This window comes from Larus michahellis, chromosome 1 (genome assembly GCF_964199755.1).
Source record: "Larus michahellis chromosome 1, bLarMic1.1, whole genome shotgun sequence".
Taxonomy (NCBI): domain Eukaryota; kingdom Metazoa; phylum Chordata; class Aves; order Charadriiformes; family Laridae; genus Larus; species Larus michahellis.
Genome location: NC_133896.1, coordinates 221,491,204 through 221,513,035, shown reverse-complemented (window position 1 = coordinate 221,513,035; position 21,832 = coordinate 221,491,204). Strand labels below are relative to the sequence as shown.

General features: G+C 39.7%; 1 protein-coding gene across 31 annotated transcripts in view; it reads right to left on the bottom strand.

Annotated features, from left to right (window-relative positions):
• DLG2 (discs large MAGUK scaffold protein 2) overlaps positions 1–21,832 on the bottom strand; it is a 1,061,709-nt gene that overhangs the window by 769,833 nt on the left and 270,044 nt on the right. For 5 of the 31 annotated variants that reach the window (XM_074572433.1, XM_074572436.1, XM_074572445.1 and 2 more), the window contains exon 1: positions 10,826–14,630. The exons of the other annotated variants lie outside the window; for them this stretch is intronic. In XM_074572433.1, the coding sequence (XP_074428534.1) occupies positions 10,826–10,945 (120 nt within the window). In that variant the 5' untranslated portion in view covers positions 10,946–14,630. Of the gene's footprint in view, positions 1–10,825; positions 14,631–21,832 lie in introns of those variants that run through there. 31 annotated transcript variants of the gene reach the window in all.

Genomic DNA, 21,832 nt, shown 5'->3' with positions numbered 1-21,832 from the left:
TTTAAAAGACCACGTCAACTTCTAAATGTAGCTCGGGGAAAATCCCAGGATCAAGTCACCTGTTTCGGTCAGATGGCTAACAGTAATTAGATCTTCACAAATCCCCTGGTAACCAGCTCCTAACAACTTTTGAAAAGTTGGTAATTATCTTAAACAGTCTCTGACACTTAAATTGCTTGCTAATTTTACCACGTATTATAGAAACATGGCAAATTTACAGTGGATGTACTGTACAAATATTTGATAATTAATCCCCACGAAATATCCCCCTAAGATGCATTAGTGACTCTATTACTTCTATTGACATTTTCTGTTGAATTTGTGACAGCAGTCACGTCTTCCAGAGTCACACCTACACTTCTAGGCTCACGTTCAGTCTTCTTGCATTTCTAGCCAGGTTTACCCATAGATGATGACGCCATAGTTTTGGGTCCCTTTCAGGGTTGATGATCTCCAGTTAGTTGTTCAGCTGGACCACTGTGGTTGTCTAGTTTAGAGTGAGCTGAACTGGTTTCTCAGGTCTCTAGATTTACTGTCTGATAGGGACCAAGCTCAGATGAGACCCCTTGCCTCAAAGACACCTAAAATACTTAATGTATGTGCTCTATCTCTTTTTTTTTTTTTTTTAATGCCTTTGCAGCACCTGCCTACACTGTGAAAGTTGCACAGCTCTCAGAAAAGAACCAGACCCAAGTGTGCGGTCCTTAATTTGTTCTCTCATAATTTATAAAGCAACTAAAATAAAATATAACAATTCAACATCATTGAAATAATGGGCTGATCTACCGGCTGGGCAAGGGGCAAACATGCTGCACATAAGCTCAGCTCAGTTGCTCACTGCATATTTTTTGTTTATTAATTAAGTAATTTAGAAGTGAGAACCAAGACAAAAACAGAGGAAAACAAATCAGATTATCTCATAGTCCTGCAAGTTCTTGCTCTTGCCTCATCTCCAGGGCATCTTGGCTGACCCTTCACAACAGCTTGCTCCTCCTCCCCACATTCTTATGTCTTCCTTCTGTTACATGCAAAAGGAAAGGAGAGAAAAAGCTGCCTGGCCAGCATTAAAAATCTCATCTTTGCTGCTTTGAAGGATGGGATTAATTTGACCAGATGGAAACGTCTATAAGAGAGAGACCTACACCTCAGCTAGTCACCTAAGCTCTCTCTGGTAAATGGAGAGAAACTGGCACTTTCAGGACAGAATTAATCTCATCCCCATGTAGATATTTAAACTAGGTCACATGAATCATGCCTTAGAAGAGACAATTCCTCTCTACTGACACTAAAGGGAGCCTGAAATCACTAGATATAGATGTTTACATTGGTTATGTCTGAAGTTAAGTGAGCTCAATGCCACCTGAGTTTTTTAGATTGCTTTCTTGCTTTAGAGGCAAAATGCCTTATATTCACTTTCCGGTTACATGCATGGCTAGAAACCAGCCACATCTTCGTGTCCCCATTTTTAAGAACTCGAGCACTGCAAGAGATGTATGAATGTATCATGTGATTCACTACAAAAGCAGGTTTTCATAAGAAATTAATGACATCTCAAAAGCACACAGAAAGAACAGTGTATGACAGTACTGATCGGAACTCCAACACCTTCTCAGCAAGAATGCAGGTTTTTGACTTCATGTGTCATCTAGTAGAAATGAACTCATCTTTCAAAGTTTTAACATTTCCCTTTTCCAGAAGAACTATGATCTATGATTTAATTTCTAATAAAATGGCGTTTCATATAATGTCTTGTCACAGAGTTGATAGCCGTTACCACAGTCATGATAATCTAAGGATATAAGGGAGACCAAAGGGCATTGTGTACCCAGAAGCACATCTGATGGTTTTCAACCACTGGAGAGGGTCCAATAAAAGAAATCATCTCTTCCACACAAGCTTTGTTTCACTCGCAATTTATTCACTTTGCCATTTTAACTGGGAGACCCCTATTTTGCCAGATCAGCCCTTCAAGAGTTCCTGACTTTCGTTTAGTGCTCAGCTAGAGATAGATTTCTAAATAGGGACTCGAACAAGGAGTGGGTTTAAAGAGATTCATTCCTAGCAATTTCTATTGTGCTAGTTATTGCTAATTTTTCAAAAGCACTTATCATAGAGTTGCTGATAAAATATATATTAATTTCTGAAGGAAAGAAATGCACATAATGCCAGGTTAATGGAAAACAGATCCTGTCAGGCTAACTAACACGCTATCTTTTTTCAGCTGGGATTACAAATTTGGCTGACAATGGTAACAATATTGATATAATATACTTAGACTTCTGTAAATCATTTGACACGGCATTGCATGACATTTTATTAAAAACAAAATCAAAACGGCACACGTTAAATGGATTAAAAAGTGTCTAACTGACAGGATTCAGAATGTAATCACCAATGGGACAGCTGATCAGCTGTGTTCAGCTGTGTTCCATGGGATCCTCAGGGGCTGGTCCTGGCCTTATGCTTTTCAAATGTTGATCAATCTGGGAGAAAACTCAGTCACTTACCACTGACCAGATTTAGCAACGACAGAAAAACTGCAGTGTGGCCAATGGCGCAGAAGACAGGTCGCTGATACGGATCAACGTATTTTTTAACCCAGACAGCAATAAATTCCTAATGCTGGGAATAAAGAAAGCGACTCTTCCTTATGGGCACTTTCCAGAAGGGTCTGTTGTTAGGCAGACGGCGATCCTGCCAGATATGGGGCAGAACATGAACTCCCCGTGCAGCAACGTGGCGAAAGGAGCCAGCGTAACCCTGGACGTACACATGGCGTCTTCAGTGGGAGCCAGGACATTTATTACTTCTTCACGAGGCTGCAACTGCTCTGAGTCCGCGCGCAGCTGTGGCATGCACAGATCAGGAGGCCTGCTGTGAAACTGGAGAGAGCTCAAAGACAAGTCATGAGAGGGATAAGAGCTCTGGCAATCACGCTTTGCAGTCAAAGGTGCCAGGAGCTCGGTTTATTTACTTAATCAAAGAGATGATTAGGCGATGCCTTCACCACAGCCTAGAGCTACTCAAGGGGGGACACCCCTTTGGGGTGGACTCCCCAGTCCAGCGGATTAAGATGTAGCAAAAACCTGAAAGTGACCCAAAAACTGGAAGCTGAGACTAGATTAATTCAGACTAGAAATACGGCACACACTTCCAACAGACTAATTAACCCCTGAAATAATGCATTTGTAAAGGTTGTGAGAGGTTCTCCCTCACCAGAAATTATTCAACAGAAACAGAATGCTTTTCTAAAAGGTACAGCAGGTGTCAAGAGAGGTACCCTTCCTCCAACAACTCATGGTAGTTTTACAGCCTGTGCTGGCAGACTAGATTAATTATGATTGTTCTGTCTAACTTGAAAACTTGGCCATTTATTTTTGTTTGCAAATGAAAACTGAAGTTTTGAAAACAAATCTGGAGCAGGCTGAAAATCCTGTCCAAAATATCTGCAAGTATGTGTGAAGTACCTACGATGTTTTTCTTCCTCTGTCCTGCAACTTGGAGGAAAATGCTTCTCTGAGTTTTACTTCTCCAGTCAATCCTCCTTTTCTAAGGTTTTAATGACCCTCTGTGCTATCAAAGGCGGGCAAGCCTTTCCAATTACTTCTCTGCAGAGATTCCTATTTGAAATCTGAGAGGTTTTACCTCTTTGGTGAAAGTGAGACTAAAACAAAAAATGCTTGTGCCCACGTTCCTTTGATTTGTTTTTATGGGATTCGGATTTTGGTTTACTTGTCTTTCCAGAAGAAGTCTGGAAGCTACTCAGTTATCAGGAGAATTTATACTTCAAACACTCACATCTGTCCGGAGTTACAAAGGGAAAGATCAGCCACCTCCTCCTCCTCTGAGAAAACACTGATGGCTCTGCTTTTAATAATAGGTTTTTTTTTCATTCTGTTACTTCTGTATTAGTCATTAATCTGTAGCTATCACTCATTATTTTGGCAGGGGGACACAGGTGGAATGCAGACTGCCTCAATGTGTTCCAGAGTTCATTTCTTTGGTGCGTGTCCACAACTGAAAAAATATCAATTCTTTTGGAATCTCCTTTTGCATTTTTACTTCCAAAAGACACTTTCCTTGTCTCCCACTGTCTGTAAGGATATCATGGAAGGAAAGGGGCGGGGGCTTCCCCCTCCAGACACAGGTACAAGCATTTCATACATACATGGGAGCCTGGATAGGAACAAAACATCTCACCATGTCCCAAATATCTACACAACCAGCAGCAGCAGCATTAAGAGAGGACACACCTGCGAAGGCTAGCCCTGGAAGATGCAACACGCCACTCTACTGCAGACACAGAATATCTTTACCCAACCTAGGGTGAACAAATGGGACAGGAGAAACGAACGGAGTTAGAACTGAATGTAGATAGAAGCTAACCATGAGAAATTGTTGGGCAGCCTTTAATTGTGGCAAGCTATTATCAACTCCATCCATCACTGATTAATGGTCTTCTGGGCTTCTCCCCATCTGGGTGACAGGAGACACAGATTTTCCCAAGAAAAATAAGTACTTTTGCCTGTGTCCACTGCACGTTCCTCGATATTTTGTAGGCAGAATTGCTGTTAGGATTGTTGATCTAATTTCTCTGCAATCTCATAAAAATCACAAAAACACTGACATCTTAAGTGCATAGGGCAAGTCTACCAGCAGTGATTTAACAGTAGAGGTTTTAACTTTTCATCATTTTTATGTCAACATAAAATTGTCACCTATAGACATATTATATTCTGGTTACTCGCACACGTTAAAAACCCAACAAATTTAAATACTTTTACAGTCCTAGATCTTTTCAATTCTCCTCTAACAAAAAGGCCAATTATATATCTCTGATAAGAATAGCTCATCAGATAAGCTCTAATGAGCCCATATTAAAATGGGAGACACAAAATAGAATTGAAATATTTTTCTTGGTACTAGTGTCTATCCAGAAATTTCTGAATGAAGAAAATAGCGCCTAGCTTTTGTATCTTCCAACTACTATTTTTGTGATGAGCTCTTCTAACTTTAGATAAGTACCCCTTTTCCTCATAGCATAATATTCATATTTGCTTAGTGTTCATAAAGAATTCTTAGTAGTGGATTTAGTTTCTTTTACTGTGCCTGGCATTTTAGCATCTCTGTACCTATTCACACATTTATCATGGCCTTTAAGGGAATATTATTCTGCTCTATGGGTTAAATATTGTCCCAATCTTATTATATCTACAAAACCAGAGCTGCTGATGTGTTATTAATCTATTCTAATTACCACTTTCATTCATAACTCGTTATGGTCATGTATTGTAAATCAACACTTGCAGCTGGGCGGAGTGGTAAAGTACGTACTTAGGTATTTTAAATGCTTGCAAATCTGGCCAAGTTTGATTTCAGAAGTGGAAAAATCAACCTTCAAGATTCAAATAATTTACTTCTTATTCAAACAGAACTACTACTTGAACTGTACGAGACTGGATTCAGATCTGTTTACCAGAACTCCTATTAACATCACTGGTGTGACTGCAAAAACTGGGCCATAAATGAGAACTTTACCTTCCCGCGAAGCACGAGGGTGGGCGGTAGCAATCCATTTTAGTAACAGGTACAGCAAACTACCAAAAGAAAGAAATGCTGTGGTATTACTACTGTCATAATTTTGAGAGAGCTTTCTGTGTAGAAGTTGGTCCGAGAGATCACTAACCCCTTTTTGCAATGAGTTATCTCTTCCCTAAAATTCCATCTTTATTTAAGAAAAGGATGACAACAATACATACAGCTCAGCTGTTTTTAGCTCTCAAGGCTAGATCCCACAGTTGTTAAACAAATCCCTTATAAAGTTGAAGGTCTTGCTTATTTTATAGCCTAGGCAAACATTTTATAACATATGACAAGATATATTACAGAAACGCAACTAGATATTCACAGCCTACATAATATTATCCTTTTCATTGTCCCCAGAACTCTCAGGGTGGAAATTCCACACCAATTTTCTTTGCTTTCTAGCACTAACCCACATTTTGCCTTGGTGTCCTACAGTAGTAGAGGAACCGTAGTTTGACCTGCCACGTTTATTGTAGTTATGAATATGCAGTTATGAGTTAAGTCAGACTGTCAGACAGAATCAGAACTACAAAAAGATGTAAACTCAAATAAAAACTACCCCTGAGTCTATTCTTAATTACATTAGAAAAGGTGAGAAACCAGTCTTTCCCGCTTACTCCTTTTAAGATGCTGCATCAAAGCCATTCATGTGACTTCTGAACTGTTCCTCTCTTCCTAGAGAGGTGCTAGAGGACGGTGCATGATTAGAACATTTAAATGAGGAAAATCTGCATAAGAAACCACAGACCATGTCTGGAAGTCTGCAGGAGCTGGAAGTCCAAATCCTTTTGACTTCATCCCCCATTTGCAAAGAATACCATAAGCCTACAGCAGAACATATTTTGGCAATACAGGCCCAAGTCTGAAAGATCCATAAACTCTTTTCCTTTAGAAGACCAGAATTCTTGGTACAGGTGGTGAAATATGTGATTATACAACTTAATTATGTAGCTATATCATTAATACATACTGAGAGAGGGGAAGAGTTACAGCTGTTTGTAAAACTATAGACAGAAGTCAGCATCTCGGCTGACATTTGGGATGTTTTGCAGCTTTTGGCAATGAAACAGTTTCCCATTTGTTACTGTGATTCTTCTGCCTTTATTGATTAATCCGCAACTTATGTTGGAAACTGCTAGGTTAAAATAATTACTTATATTTTTGAAATACAGGTAGGACAAGAGGACGAACAGAGAAAGCTAAAGTGATTAAACGAGGTTAGCTAATAGGATCCTCCATGGGCCCTGGCCATACTCCATTCCTGCCCCAACAGGTCCTCTACATCGTCTGAGATCCTCAAAAAGTAACAATGCATAGGTCAAAATTTCAGCCGTAAATCACCTCCGGGTCACCGTTTGACACAGACTACCATAATCTTTTAGTTGCAGAGCAGGAGATACAAGGGAGCGTACGTAGAAAACTTCTATCAGCACCATGGTGACCCAAAGTTAGCAGTCAGAACAAAAAAGGTGGCACTTATTTAACCCAGTGCGCAGGCAGGAGCTCAGTTCTGTGAGGTGCCAAGTGTACCCATTAACATGAAGACAGCCTGAAACTCCCGCTGAAGTAACTCTGAGCCTCCTGGGAAGCCTTTGGCACTTCAAAGGGTATGGATCTGAATCCATAACAAAACAAAAAAACCCAAACTGATCTTCACATGAAGCTCTGATGACCCCAAAGCCAGCGCTGACTGCTGCTGAGAATGAGGTGCTTCAAGGTGAGAGAGCCCAGTGCTCACATCACGTCCCACGCTAACGTACAAATGAAAGACATCAGCTCTGCTACCCAAATTCCCAGAAGCACCAGCTGTGCCTCCAGTAAGACCCTCAAACTCTCAGCCAGAAATAGCAGCCCAAATTCACAGTAAAACCTGTCAGAACTACACAAAGAGTTCATCAAGGGAAGGGGAAGGCAAAACTCCCACAACCTTTTCCGAATAGCAAGACCCCAGTCCATAAAAGTTTTTCAAGCTTAGCTCAGACTATGGAACCTAAGTATTTGCAATGTTTCGCGTAGTTTTACAAGAAATACTGATAATACTGAGGGAATTTAAAATACCTGCCTAAGCCAAGAGCAGAAAGTTTTTAATGACAACCTCTAGAAACCTCTTGCATATGAATACGGAAAGTATTTTCAATACACAGTGTACACAATTAAAACTGCAAACACTTGACACTGGGCAGCCCCCTGCCATAGTTAGCCCATGCTCCTGAGACTCAGTCATGCTGAAAATACAACAACATATTTAACCAGTGCATATAGCAGGAGTTCACTTTTTCAGGCACACTGCACTTTTCCACAAGAGCTCTTCTGATCTTGGAGGCACTCCTTTGAGATTTTAATTCCCTGACTTCTGTGCTCAGTTATGGTATCTTCCACTCAGGTACAAAATTGTGCATATATGAGAGAGCAAGAAAGAGATCAGTCAAAAACCGCTGAATTTTAATAACGCTGTATCTACTAAATAGGCAATAGTAAGCAATAGTTCTATCTTCTTTTCATGTTTTTAATTCAAGCTGAACTTCATTTCTAAAGGGTAGGTCCAGAGAAACTGTGACTGAGAAAGATATATTGCTCATAACTTCTCAGACATCTTCCTCCTTTTTTTAACCACTGACTTTGTTTCTGCTCGGGAAGGAAGAAATAATTATTCACATAGGCAGGTACGTGTTCATGGTCAGTACTGTTCTTCAGTCAGCTGTAAAAATAGGCTTTGATTAAGAATGCATGGGGTAGACCTCTTTTTCTTTTTATAAGTCTGCATACACCAACTAAGTTCACATGGGCAGTTTCAGATAGACTGGCAATCAAGAAGCAAGAGTCCTACCTTGAACTTGAAAAATCTGCTTTCTTTAAAGCCATAAACTGCAGCTGCCATCAGAAACAGACCCAATTGCTTTTCTTTTTCACTTTCCAGGGCAAGCAAATCTATTTCCTGTTACAGCCTGTACTTATAGTTTAATTCTATCTTATGACTTAAAGACTAAAATATTTGAGAACCACTGAGATTTTTTCCACCCATTTTAAAGGGGGAAAATACAAAACACGAAACAGATGTTTTATAATGTATTTCATTTATTTTGGCCACCCATAAAGCTGTGGCTTACGTTAGTGCCAACCAAGTTAAAAGCAACACAATTCTTCAGAAACACTATGTAATACATTTTAAAATGACCAGGCACGGGCAGCACCTTTCAGTAAACTCCAATTTATTAAGTAACTTTCAATGTCAGAAAAAGAAAATTGGAATTACTGAAGATGCAAGAGACATTGACATACTTGGGCTGTTCCTGGGGGGATTTGCAAAGTTTATGCAGCTTTTTTATGTTATTGTACCCCAATGTATAGCTTGGAAGGCAGATGATCAATGTATACATTGAAAGTGGGTGAGTTTGGGGAAATTAGAACAACTGAAGATAACATCCTTAGAACAATATCATGTAAATAACAGACACCATGTATCAAACAAATATTCCAGAGACACAAAAGCTGAAGAAGTTCCAACAAATTAAAACTATCTTATCCAAACAATCGTCAAACTTGGGCTAGTTTCACTTTTTTCTGTGTTTATGAATGGAAACAAAGACATTTCAAAAGTTAAACCCGAGAGACTCCTAAGAGTTGCTGTGGTACTTAGTGATAAGCTATCTCATGGAAATGACTGTAAAAATAGCTATATTGAAATTTCCCCTGCACCTATTCTTATTTAGACTGAGAAATCATTTCTGCACAACAGACCCACTTTAACAGAGCACCTTCAGCACAGTTTTGCAGGCTGGGGGACAAAATGAGCAATAAGGAACGGTTGGTCTCAAAACATTTCTTTATTGACAATTTACTGTGTAGAACACAGGGCATATAACGTGGATATAATTTACTAACCTGCCAAAAACATTACAGGGAAAGCATAAGGAAAGGACAACAGATTTATTTTAGGAAGATAGAACAGCATTAAAAGTTTTAAGCTGTGTTTTTTGGCTTGTTATCCACATATTCGAAGCAAATCTATTTTTCACCTTCCTCCTCAGAAGTGACACAGAAAGTGAATTGCAAAAGTTAATTAGAAAGTAATAAAACGTGAAAGCTTAGCAATTCAGTACAGCAATCAGCAGCACAGACTTTAACCACGTACATAGGAGCAGACTCTTAGAACATGAGCTTTTAACACAAAATACTATTTTAATCAAATGGCAAAAAAAAATATTTCGACCCAATAAACAAATATGAAGTTCATTATTATCAAACCAAGTGCAAGGACAGAGAACTCACTTTAATTCAGAGGCACGCTTAAAGCAGTTTGAAAGCAAATTATCCTTCACAATTATTTCTCTGGGTAAAACAGTTCTAACTGTGATTATCCAGCATTTGCCAGCGCTTTTCTTCCCGGACAGACACAGTCATTTGAACTTGAAAATGCCAGAATGCCAAAAGTACCTCCCCAATATGTTGACTAAGGACCGTAATTCCTTTAAATTATGCAACTGGATTCCCACAGCTGGCCCACAGCTTGGCTTAGAGCTCAGCTCAATGCCAATGATCCTGTCTGCTAATATTGTCCTACTTGCAGAGAAGGTAATATATCCAGAAACTTATATTGAAGGTCTGACACTAATTAACAGAGCAAGCAAACGTTGACATGAGTGACAAACGCTGGTTAATAGTTACTGTGAGACCAGCTGGCATTTCTCTGTAGCATTTTGCAGTAATAACCCCCTGTTTATTTCTTAGGGCATTGCTTATAATTTGTTTGTATGCATTTTGTTTCAAGTTAGAAACAAATCAGCACAAAAAAACAACCCGGAACACAGCAGCAAGACCCCCGGTTTTCAGGCAAGTAATCGACAAGAAAGCATGCAGGCAGCATCACTTGGAGGATGCACGGGGGGCTAGAGTATAGGAATTCTTATCCTATATAAAGCTATGTAGACTTGCACTAACAGCCTTTGGCATCTTGTTTCTGGCCTACCTGGACAGTAGCAAAACATGTTTATCAGATCATGCAAGCCCAGAACCTGAACTGCAAGCAGTTAAAAACTGAAGGTCGCTAAGCTGCAGAATTAAAACATGCTTCTATGCTTTAGCTACACAGACAACGATAAAACAAAGCCTCCACAACCACCTGTAATAATATGCCTGTTCAGCTAGCAATTCCAAAGTACTCAGCAACACAAGGTAGACATTTTCTGCAGCTGGTTTTACATGTACATTCCTGCCAAATTGTTGTCTCGTCTCCTCTTACCTTCACATTAGTCCGGAGTGCACAGTAACATGCAAAAAACATTGCAGTAAACAAGGAGCATATGGACCCGTATTCAGCGTCTCTGCTCTGCACAAACGGTACACACACGATCCCGAGCATGTGCTACTAAGGAGCATCCGTTCCCTCTGTCAGTTTGAAAATGCATTGATCTCTGTTTTTCTGACTACAAAAAGACATGTCTTGAAGGCACTGAGTGAGAGCTACATATCTCTTCATCGACTATATATAGAAATATGCCCAGTAATTTCAATTAGCAGAGAATTCAGCATCTGAAACTTGGACCTCAGTTGCTTTTCCTTCCAGCATTTTAAATTCAGGGGGGAAAAAGGAGGGGGGAACTCACCCAGAGGGGAAAGGTGAGGAATTAAAATGTAAGCAGCGAGTTACTTCCATTTCCCCCCAGCTTTGATGTTTTTCTTTTCAATATTTTACAGACGTTATACACGGAAAAATGAAGAAAGGCTTCTCCTCCAATTCTCAAATTTACTGTAGATTCTGCACTGTTTCTGTCTGCTCTTGTTAAAGATGCAGCATCCCTTTTAACAAAGCCAACGTCATCAATCATGACAGATTCAACATGTTCTACTTACAAATACAGTCTCTGATTAAGGACAATGGCTGGCTGGCTTATTAACGTTTCCTCAAATGCAAGTTCAGTTCCCTGTGCTAATCTATTTTTAAATAAAAAGTCCCACCTACTCCTTCACTTTCATTTAATGAAAATGCAGCGACTAGTTCCAAAGATCCTGAATTGCATTGTGCTCCTAGCTCAGACACTGGACATCGTTTTCAAACTGGTTTCTTGCTTGCTGGGATCAGAAACACAGATTAAAATTAAAATGAAAGCAGAAAAATCCCGGAGAAGGCTGTGCCCTCACATTTGTAACTACATATTCTGAATTTAAAATGCTCAAATATCTTCCAGAAGGAGGGAACTCAGAACCTCGCCAAAAGGCAAAGCCTTAATTCACAAGCACAAATATAAGATCAAATCATTTCTTTCACTCCTGTCAACCGCTGGGATGCTACGAATTAACTGATTGTTTACTAGACTGCAGGGGCACAAAGTCAAAGGCTCAACTCTTTGTTTACAGCATCGGGAACCACTGATATTCATCCTGAATTATGAAGCAGTCTTCAGGAATAAAAGCAGAAGACAGCCTCTTTTTTTTTTTTTTTTTTTTTTTTTTTTTTCTCCACTGCAGCAGATATTGTGGGAGGCAAAGAGTGGAAAAGGCTTTACTACCTTCCTCTCCATCAGCACGGAGCAATTTGTGTAGGATAAGCATAACTTCATAGAAATATCTGCAGTGACTTTTAGGATTTCTTTAAATAATGCTTTACGTAAACCCCCTTGGAAATCCGCAGACATGCTGAAGTCCTATCAAAGTCAGTGGGTATCTTTCCGTGGGCAATGAGGTGAAGAAGCTTAAACAGAGGGACGTGCATTTCAAGAAGACAAAAAAGGGGGGAGGGGAAAAGACGGCAGGGTTTTTTCCAACATCTTCCTAAAGACAAGCTCTCAGAAACTGTCGTCAACTCCAAGTGAACAGCTATTTTTAGCCCGTCATTGTTTGTGCCTTTTTTTAGGAACGAAAAAGGCAGTCGTGTTTAAAGCTAGATATTGCTCTACAATGCATCCTAAGACAGCTACTTAATTTGATCCCCGGCTCCATCTGTCATACAAATTAAGTAATTAGTAATCACAACCTTCTTTGGCACAAGCAATGACTTCCAGAAAAAAGAGAGATGAACCCTGTTCTTAAATCTAATTCCGCGATTTTTCTTAGTAATTGAACTGGGGTCTAGATGCCATAGTTCATAAAGCTGGGGCATCCCAAAGTTATAGATAGTTCAGACTTCGGCTGCAGCAATATACATCAAATGAGCTAAAACATAGTAACATGTTGCTCAGCAAAAGCATGGGAGAATTAATTGATGCATTTTTCTGACACTCTTCAAGTGAATAGAAAGGGAGAGGCATCACGGTTTATTTTGCAGTACAGTACATTAACAATTAAAATTAAGCATCTTAGTCATTGAAAAACTATCACAGAACTTGGGGAATTCTGATCCACCGGAGAAATGCAATTCAAAAAGCAAAGATGAATAGATGCACAGTCCTGAACGGCGAGGCAAGGCTCAGGCAAGCATGTAGCTGCATATGAAAATCAAACTCAAGCCTCCTCTCTGCCAAAGGGAATACACAAGTTTTCAGTCAGCAAAGTCTTTGAAACAACTTTCTTCTTCACGATTCTAAAAAGTTAATGTTTTTGGGTTTAGGCAAACAAACCCAACGTGGGGAAAATAGCAATCTCACTAAAAGAAGGCAGGGCTGCGGAACCATACGGTTCCCAAGCGATCACCTGTATAAAAGACTTTTGAATCCATTGGGGAAAACAGGAAGTGATGCAGTTCCAAAGTCTTCACTCAGAAAAACCTCCCACGACTCCTGAGCGCCTGCGAGGAAACGTTATCTAGGAAATTACAGACCCTGAGCCCCACAACACCCTCGGAGTGGAAAGGAAAGACTCCCATCCATGTGGCAGATGCCTCCTATAATAACCGTGGGGCATTTGAGAATTTGCTAGAAAATTGAAACCTCTGTACCAGCCAACAAGGTATTACTTTGACGGCAGACCAACCTAACACATTTAGCAGGGGCTGCTTCAGGTAACCTACACGAGCAGATCCCTGCAGGGCTTGTTCGCCTCTGCCAAAACGTTTCTTATTGCAGCAGCCTAATTTTGAGAGGCAACATTCTCATCAAGGACACGCAATGTTTTATTATGACTAACAGCTACCCAAAATCACCACATATTGGTGATAGTTACGGTCTTTGACATGGAGTTGATAACAATGAGTGAGGAAAAGCCTTGCCCGAGTCTGCCAGACATACCAAAAATAGCAGAACATTCAAGCTGCAGCAGGGTAGGTTTAGACTGGACATTAGGAAAAAATTCTTCCCAGAAAGAGTGGTCAGACGCTGGAACAGGCTGCCCAGGGAGGTGGCGGAGTCACCATCCCGAGATGTGTTTAAGGCTCGTTTAGATGTGGTGTTGGGGGATATGGTGTAGGGGAGAACTTTGTAGAGTGGAGTTGATGGTTGGACTCGATGATCCCAAGGGTCTTTTCCAACCTAAATGATTCTGTGATTCTATGATTCTATTTCCAGTGCTCTGGGCCTCTTTAAACAGGAAACCACAGGGAAGAACCCCACAGATAATAGAAGTTACTCCATTTTAAAAAAAATAAATAAAATAGGTTAAGTATAAAAACAGTAGAGAGACAGTAGTCCAGAAAAGACCCTCTTTAAAAAGACACACCACTTGTGACCTCAATATTCATAGATGAGGGAAACCACTGGAGCCACTATCTTGAACCGTGAAATTTCATCATTACTTTATTCTCCGGTGACTTCAGAAGGGCAAAAGGGAGCACTCGGAAGGAAACCCTGGTTGTCTGCAGTGTTTCAAAGACAGCAGAGGGAACATGCTGCCCTGGAAGACCTTGATCTCAGGAGGCTCCGAGGGCAACCTGCTTCAGAGGAGTGAGGGGGGGACAGCCCTTTGCAGCATCCCTCACTGCCATGTAGAAAAGCAATAGGAGCCAGTAGTAGTAGTAGTAGTAGTAATAGTAGTAGTAGTAGAAATAACCTATGGCCATTGTGTCCTGAAGCTGTGGTCAAGCACCTCCACCTTGGAAAACCTTATAGGGAAACAATGAAACCACACCGAAGAGTAATTATTTTCATCCTCAGCAGCCTAACCATTTTCAAGTTGGTTCCCCCCCTCCCCCAGGTATTATCAAAAGGGTGATATTTTAGAGGAGAGTAACAATGACAGCAATAGGCTAACAATGCAGCAAAGAAAGCAACGCTCTCCAGTGTTTGCTCTACTACAGCGCAATGTGCCCCACGTTTGTGGGTAAATATTAAAATTTGCTTTTAAAAGGCTTGCTGCAACGAGATAGATTTTGTGATCACCCTCTGATCATCACAAGGAAAGCAGAGATTATCTAGGGAAAAAAAAAAACAACAATCAATCAAAAAAAAGAGGGGGAAAGGATTGAAGAAGAGGGTGCATTTCTCTCTGGGTAGACAGAGGGAGAAATGACACTCCTGTCCTCCAAAAGAGGGGAGAGTGGATGTCTGCAGGGGGTTGGACGTAGCGGCAGAGGTTTGCAAAGCCATCTGTAGGGTCTGGCCATGTAACTCTTATTAGTATCAACATTGATAATCCACACCACTGACTTTCAGCAGCCAGGGGTGTAATTCTCCCTCTTTTTGCAGTGATGCTGAAGGTGCTGGCTTGCGCAGTCATGGCACTATGGCTACGGTCATGCTCCATCACACCCTGTCTTTGCACACTGCAGTGATACACTCTATATAGCACCCTAGTCCTACATTGGTTAAATGCCTCTGATTTCAGCACATGAACTTTAAACTAGAATGATTTTTACTCCTTTCCCCATTCCTGAGATTTTCTTTTGTCCTGAAAATGTTTTTTTTCCACAGCTACGGGAAGTTTATTACACTGAAAATATCCATGCCGGGTAGTGGGATATTACAGGAAGCACTGATGCACGCTGCAGGTCTTGGGTGCTGTGGGGTCTGCAGTTTCTAGATGGAAAATGTTGACGCCCAAAGAATGGATTGAGTCTACGGGGCATCGGGAAACAACCGCAGAAAGGAGAACGGGGAACAAAAGCCGCAATTGGCAAGAAGGCTTGCTGAGGCTTTCCACTATAGCAAAGTCTAGTAAAACGTAACAGACAGAGGAACTAAATCAGCAGCTTGAGCTCAGCAAATCTTAAAATTTCCAGGAAGAGAAAGGAAAAGGCTGAATAGATTATTTACAGACTCTCATCTCCAGTATTGTAAACATTTCTCTGGCACCCTGGCATTCTGATGCGAAAGTTGCAGCGTCAGATATTCTTCTTTACTTCCAGGCCAATAAACAGCAAAGACCTTCCCCTGGGCTGATTTAACTTAAGCCACGTGTTTTCATGAAAGCATAGGTTACTTCCACTGTTACACAGTGTTCCGGAAAACTTTGTTTCCTTTTTCCTGCACAATTGTGTTAATATAATTGTCTGATTTTTGACCATTTAATTTACTTTTGACCAAGTAATTTACTTAGAACTCATTCCTTCTCAATACATATTTTATGAACCAAGCCATTGTTACTATTTCAAAAAAAGCCATAAAACCACTTGTAATAAGCAAATTTAAAGAAACTATATGGCCAAATAATGATTAAAAAAGTAAGTAAACAATGGCCTGATCCTGTGAGACTTCTCTATGACTGTGAATCTCTGAGGAAAGGCCTCCTCATTGCTCCCCATGAACCTACAACAGAAAACAAGGAACAGAGGCCCAGAAAGAAGGAATTAGATTAAGCTTCACAAAGCATCTTGAGTTACTCCAAGCCCCATTTTAATTCTGCTGTACCTGTAACCTGTGGATCGAGTTTATTTTATGCCTCATCCTATACAACCGATTGAGAAGACATGACTCCATTATAGCCTTCATTGACCCGGGCTTGTGGATTAAACTGTGAAGACTTTTTCAGCTCTGCAGATCCCTAGTGGCATTTCCTGAATTTCACTCAAATTGATGACTAACATGTCTCCACAATGTGCGTTTCATTTTGTGACTATGAGAAGATGGCTGCCTTTCTTCTTGACCTGCAGTCTCATGATGTCATAACACCTTTGAAAAGGTATTTTCATCCACAGCCAAGCTAAAGGCCAGGGCAACCTGGAATCCCAGCAGATTATTCAGTCTGTCTTCCTTGCCCAGGGAAGATTAACCATACATAGACTCTTGGCAAAAGTTTGTCTAACATGTCCTTCAAAATCTCTCATAAAGGGAATACAATCTTTTTCTTTAGATAGTCCTTTTTTCTCACTATGGAAATGTTTCTGTGGCAATCAAGAAGATGATCAATAGGAAGATACTATCTTTTATCCAAATGAGATTAATTTAACAAAACCGCTCTTTTTGGATTTTTTTTTTTTTTTTAATTTTCCAGTGATGACTAAATTAGCAGAAAAGATGTGAAGCCCTAAACTCTATAGTTTTGAAGTGCCAGAAGAGCAAATGTATGCTGAAGCTTGCCATCTGTGCATGGTCCTTTTTATACTTTCACCTTTGTTGGGTAAGATTGTCACCTTGATAGCAGTGCATGTAGAGAGATTCCCATTTATTCTGTATTGGTTATATGTACACACAAATTCAAACGTATTCAGAGATATGCTTGTATGCAAAGTGCATGTTTGTGAGACAGAATACCAAGAGCAAAATAAGAAAGGGAGTATCTTCACTGTCGTTCCCTATAGAAATTAAGATACAAGGTGGTTGGGCCTTTCTGATATACACTGCCCGTGACTCAGCCCAGATGGATGTAGAGCTCAAGACAAGGTAAAAAGCCTAGACCTCAAAAAGCATAGACCATTAAAAGCCTATACTTGTTTTCCCCTCAAAAAAATCATTTACCATGATTGTTTGAAAAACTTGGGGAAAATGAAACAGGGAAAACAATGTCTATCTTGTCATGATTTGCCATCACTCCCCAATTATGAATTAACATTTTACTTTTATAATTTATGAACTATAATTTATGAACTAAGCTAATTCATTTAAGCATAAAATCCACATTGCCATGGTAACAGCATGAATGAAGAAGGAATGAACTTCCAAAGTTCAACTGCATTTATTACAGTACTTAAAAATAAACCTCCAGCAATTTTCAACCAGGAAACTACTGTAGTCTTTTTGTATGAAAAAGAAAAAAAAAATATTAAAATTAACGCTCTTATTGTAAATTTGTATAAGAACAACTCAATTTTGTATTGCACTTGATAAAGACCTGTATGTGTCAAAACACCTAGGATTTTATTTTTTGTACTGTGATTTCAGTCAAGAAAACTATTTAAAGGGAATCTATTGTTAGGTTGAGAAATATGATATAAAACTGTGCAGCAGTGGAAGTAACCTGTGTTTTCATGAAAACATAGGTTTAGGATTCTTTTTGCTGTAGCCAGTATTTTCATTAAACAAGCAAAGTGTTAGGTTTTACAATAGAGTAAAATGATGGATATTCATTAGCCATTCTCTAACTATTCCTCTTCATTCAATTGATAGCAGTTATTAGCTAAGCATGTTAACAAACCGCAGCTAGAAATGCGATCAAGGAGACAAATACCTTGTTTTGAAAATATATTTAAATTTAACCAGTCCTTGAAAAGTTATTTCAAACCTGCAGAACATTTGAAAACAAAGGATAATTAACGAGTGAAACAATTTACAAGGGAACTGGTATATTTTCTGTTTTAATGATTTCAAATCAATAGTCAAGATACTTCTAGAAGCCTTATGAGTCAAAAGTAAATTATTTGTCTCAACAAAGAATAAATAGATAATCTAATTATTCTAATAATGTAATAAATCTATTTTCTTACTTTAAAAAAGAGAAGACTATTCAAAATAGATATATTACAAAATGAAGGAGGAAAAAAATCTCTTAGAGGGGAGTATTCTCTTTGAAATACAGACAAATTAACTAAAATAATGTACTCCTACAGATATAAACACGTGATCCCCTTGTAACCAGAGGTTTCAAAATAGAATTTGGTAATTTGTCTATAGAATCTAAGAAAAGTGTGCTCAAATCGGGCATCCATATTACTTATGTATAACTATACACACAATGTTACAAAAATCCTTGTCAGCAACCCATCTCTGTGAGAGTCGGTGATGCATGCTATATCTGTATCTCTTCTGGGACCTGTAGCTCCCAACATTTGAAGACACCTGGCCAACCCAGATACTTTTTCCTCTAGTTGTATCCTAATCATAAAAATAATCCCCGGACTAAAACTTTAAAAATTTATCCTAGTAGGAATAATAAAGTCAGCAAAACCTCCCACAACTTATTGAGACTTTTCCTGTAGAGTTTTACCAATGATTTCATTCCGTACTTCAGCTCCTCTTTTAGCCATCAAGTTAAAATATTTTCGGCTGTATTTCAGCTGTATTATTTTCAGCTGTACATATACAAGTCCAAGGGAATCGATGAGATGCATCCCACAGTTTTGAGAGAACTGGCAGATGTATTTGATAAGTCATTCTCCGTTATATTTGAAAGTCATGGCAGTCAGGCAAAGTCTGGAAAAAGGGAAATATCACACTCATTTTTTAAAAGAGTAAAAAGCAGGACTGTGGAAACTACCAACTAGTCAGCCCCACCTCTGTGCCTGGTAAAATCATGGAACAGATCCTCCTGGAAACTATATCAAGGCATATGAATGATAAGGAGGTGTTTAGAGACAGCTAACATGGTCTCACAACAGGCAAATCATCCCTAAATAATCTGCTGGCTTTCTACAATGAAGTGATGGAGTGACTGTGTTGCTGAATAAGGGAAGAGCAACTGATGTCATCTACCTTCACTTCTGTCAGGCCTTTGACATGGTCCCACGCAACACCTTTGTCTCTAAATTGGAGAAATACGGATTTGATGGATGGGCTAGTCAATGGATAAGGAACTGGCTGGATGGCCGCATACAAAGAGTTGCAGTCAATGGCTCAGTGTCCAAGTGGAGATCAGTATCAAGTGGTTTCCCTAAGGGGTCCATACTGGAACCAGTACTGTTCAGTATCTTTACTAATAACATAGACAGCGGGATTGAGTGCACCCTCAGAAAGTTCACAGAGTGGTGCAAGCTGAGTTGTGCAGTTGGGAGGCTAAAAGGAAGGGTTGCCATGCAAAGTGACCTTGACAGGTTTGAGGATTGGGCCAATGTGAATCTCATGAAGTTCAACACCAAGTGCAAGACCCTGCACCTGGATTAGGGCAATACAGTCTCGGGGATGAATGGATTGAGAGAAACCCTGCAGAGAAGGACTTGGGGATACTGGTGGATAAAAAATTGGACATGAGGCACAAATGTGCACTTGCAGACCAGAAAGACAATTGTATCCTGGGATGCATCAAAAGCAGCATGGCCAGCAGGGCAAGGGAAGTGAGTCTGCCCCCCTACTCCACTCTGGTGATCCCTCATCTGGAGTACTGCGTCCAGCTCTTGGGGCCCCTGGCACAAACCAGACGTGGACCTCTTAGAGCCGGTCCAGCGGAGGACCACAAAGATGATCAGAGGTCTGGAGCACCTCTCCTATGAAGAAAGGCAGAGAGAGTTGGGGTTGTTGAGCCTGGAGAAGAGAAGGCTCCAGGGACATATTATTGTGGCCTTTCAATACTTAAAGGGGGATCATAAGAAATAAGGAGAGAGAGTTTTTACCAGGGTCTGTAGTGATAGGACAAGGGGCTACGGCTTTAAACTGAAAGAGGGTAGATTTGGAATGGACATAAGAAAGAAATGTTTTTCAATGAGGATAGTGAGACACTGGAACAGGTTGCCCAGAGAAGCTGTGGATGCCCCATCATTGGACATGTTCAAGGTCAGGTTGGATAGAGCTTTGAGCAACCTCATCTAGTGGAAGATGTCCCTGTCTAAGGCAGGAAGGCTGGACTAGAAGATCTTTAAAGGTCTTTTCCAACATAAGCCATTCTATGATTGCCCTTCCACTAGCACCTCTAGAGCTTTTTCCTATTTTTAAAATACAAATTAATTGCAGAAAATTCCCAGGGTGTGTATTTTTCTCAGAAACAGCACTGTTACTTACGTCTTTCCCTTATCCTTTCTGTATGCTGTCTCATTGATGGTTGTTATTAATTGCCCTGTTGAAGAAGGGCATCCAGGAAACTGACTGACTTGAGAAAAGGTTTTTATCTTTCGGGACCTTCTGCCACTTACAAACTGATACCACGCTGCTGTTGCTGATGTCTTACAGCAAGCGTGGTGCAATTTTACTCATCTCCACTAGGTACTCAGAATGAGTTTTAAAACTGAGGAACCACTGAAACTGGGGAAATGTATACACACACACATATATATGCATACATATATACATACATGTAAATATGTATATAGCAATAAACTCCTTAGAACCATTAAGAGGTTAATTTTCATATACGTATTACTACAATGAGACGAGCACTGCTTGCACTCGTTTCCTCCCCACTTTCTGCACCATCCCTCTATGCTTCCCACACACCAATTGAAATATTATTTCTAAATTACTAAAATAAGGTGAATGATACCTTCTTTCAAACAGGATTCCTAAAACAAAAGTAAAACAAAAGAAATTCTACATCCTCTAAGTCATGCCCAGCTAATCAGACAACACAGTTTTGAATCTACTGTTGCTTTTGAGAATTTCACCTAGTGTTCCTGAAAATTGCCTACCGCAGCAGTTAGACCGCATCTCTTTAGGATCTGCAATTAATGGGAGCGTGAAATAAAAGATAATTTTTAAATTTTGCACTGTGTATTGATGCCCGACGCGTACTGACTGAACCGCTGTTGTCACCGTTTTGCTGTTCTAAGTTCAAGGAAATATCTCAAATGTTGTGCACAAAGCATGATTCCTTCTTTCTGGACAGCAGACTCTTTTCAGTGACTTGAACTGTGGAGAATTTGGCACACAAAGCCAAAATTTGAAAATGTCCTAAAAAGGTTTTTCATTTTAACCCATTGGGATGTTTTCTTTCCACAAAGAAAAAATGGCGACTATATGAACAATAAAATATAGAATCTCAACATGCAATACTAATTTAATATTATAAAGCAAATGTAAATGACAGCCCCAAAGAGAGGATTTCAATATTATCAAAATTAGTCTGGAGAGTTGAAATGACTCACTTCAACTTTTTATCACTGAAAATTTTATCTCAACCTCCAAATATTTTCAACAAGCTACATCTGAATAGAAATTTTTTACACTGATAGTATCTAAGCTATTCTATTATTTCCCAGCAGTTAAAGAACATTTTTTCACTCATATTATTTAACCAATTCTATTATTTTCACGCAGTTAGAGGTTTCCTTTTGAAATACCATGCCTTGCACATTTCTTCGACA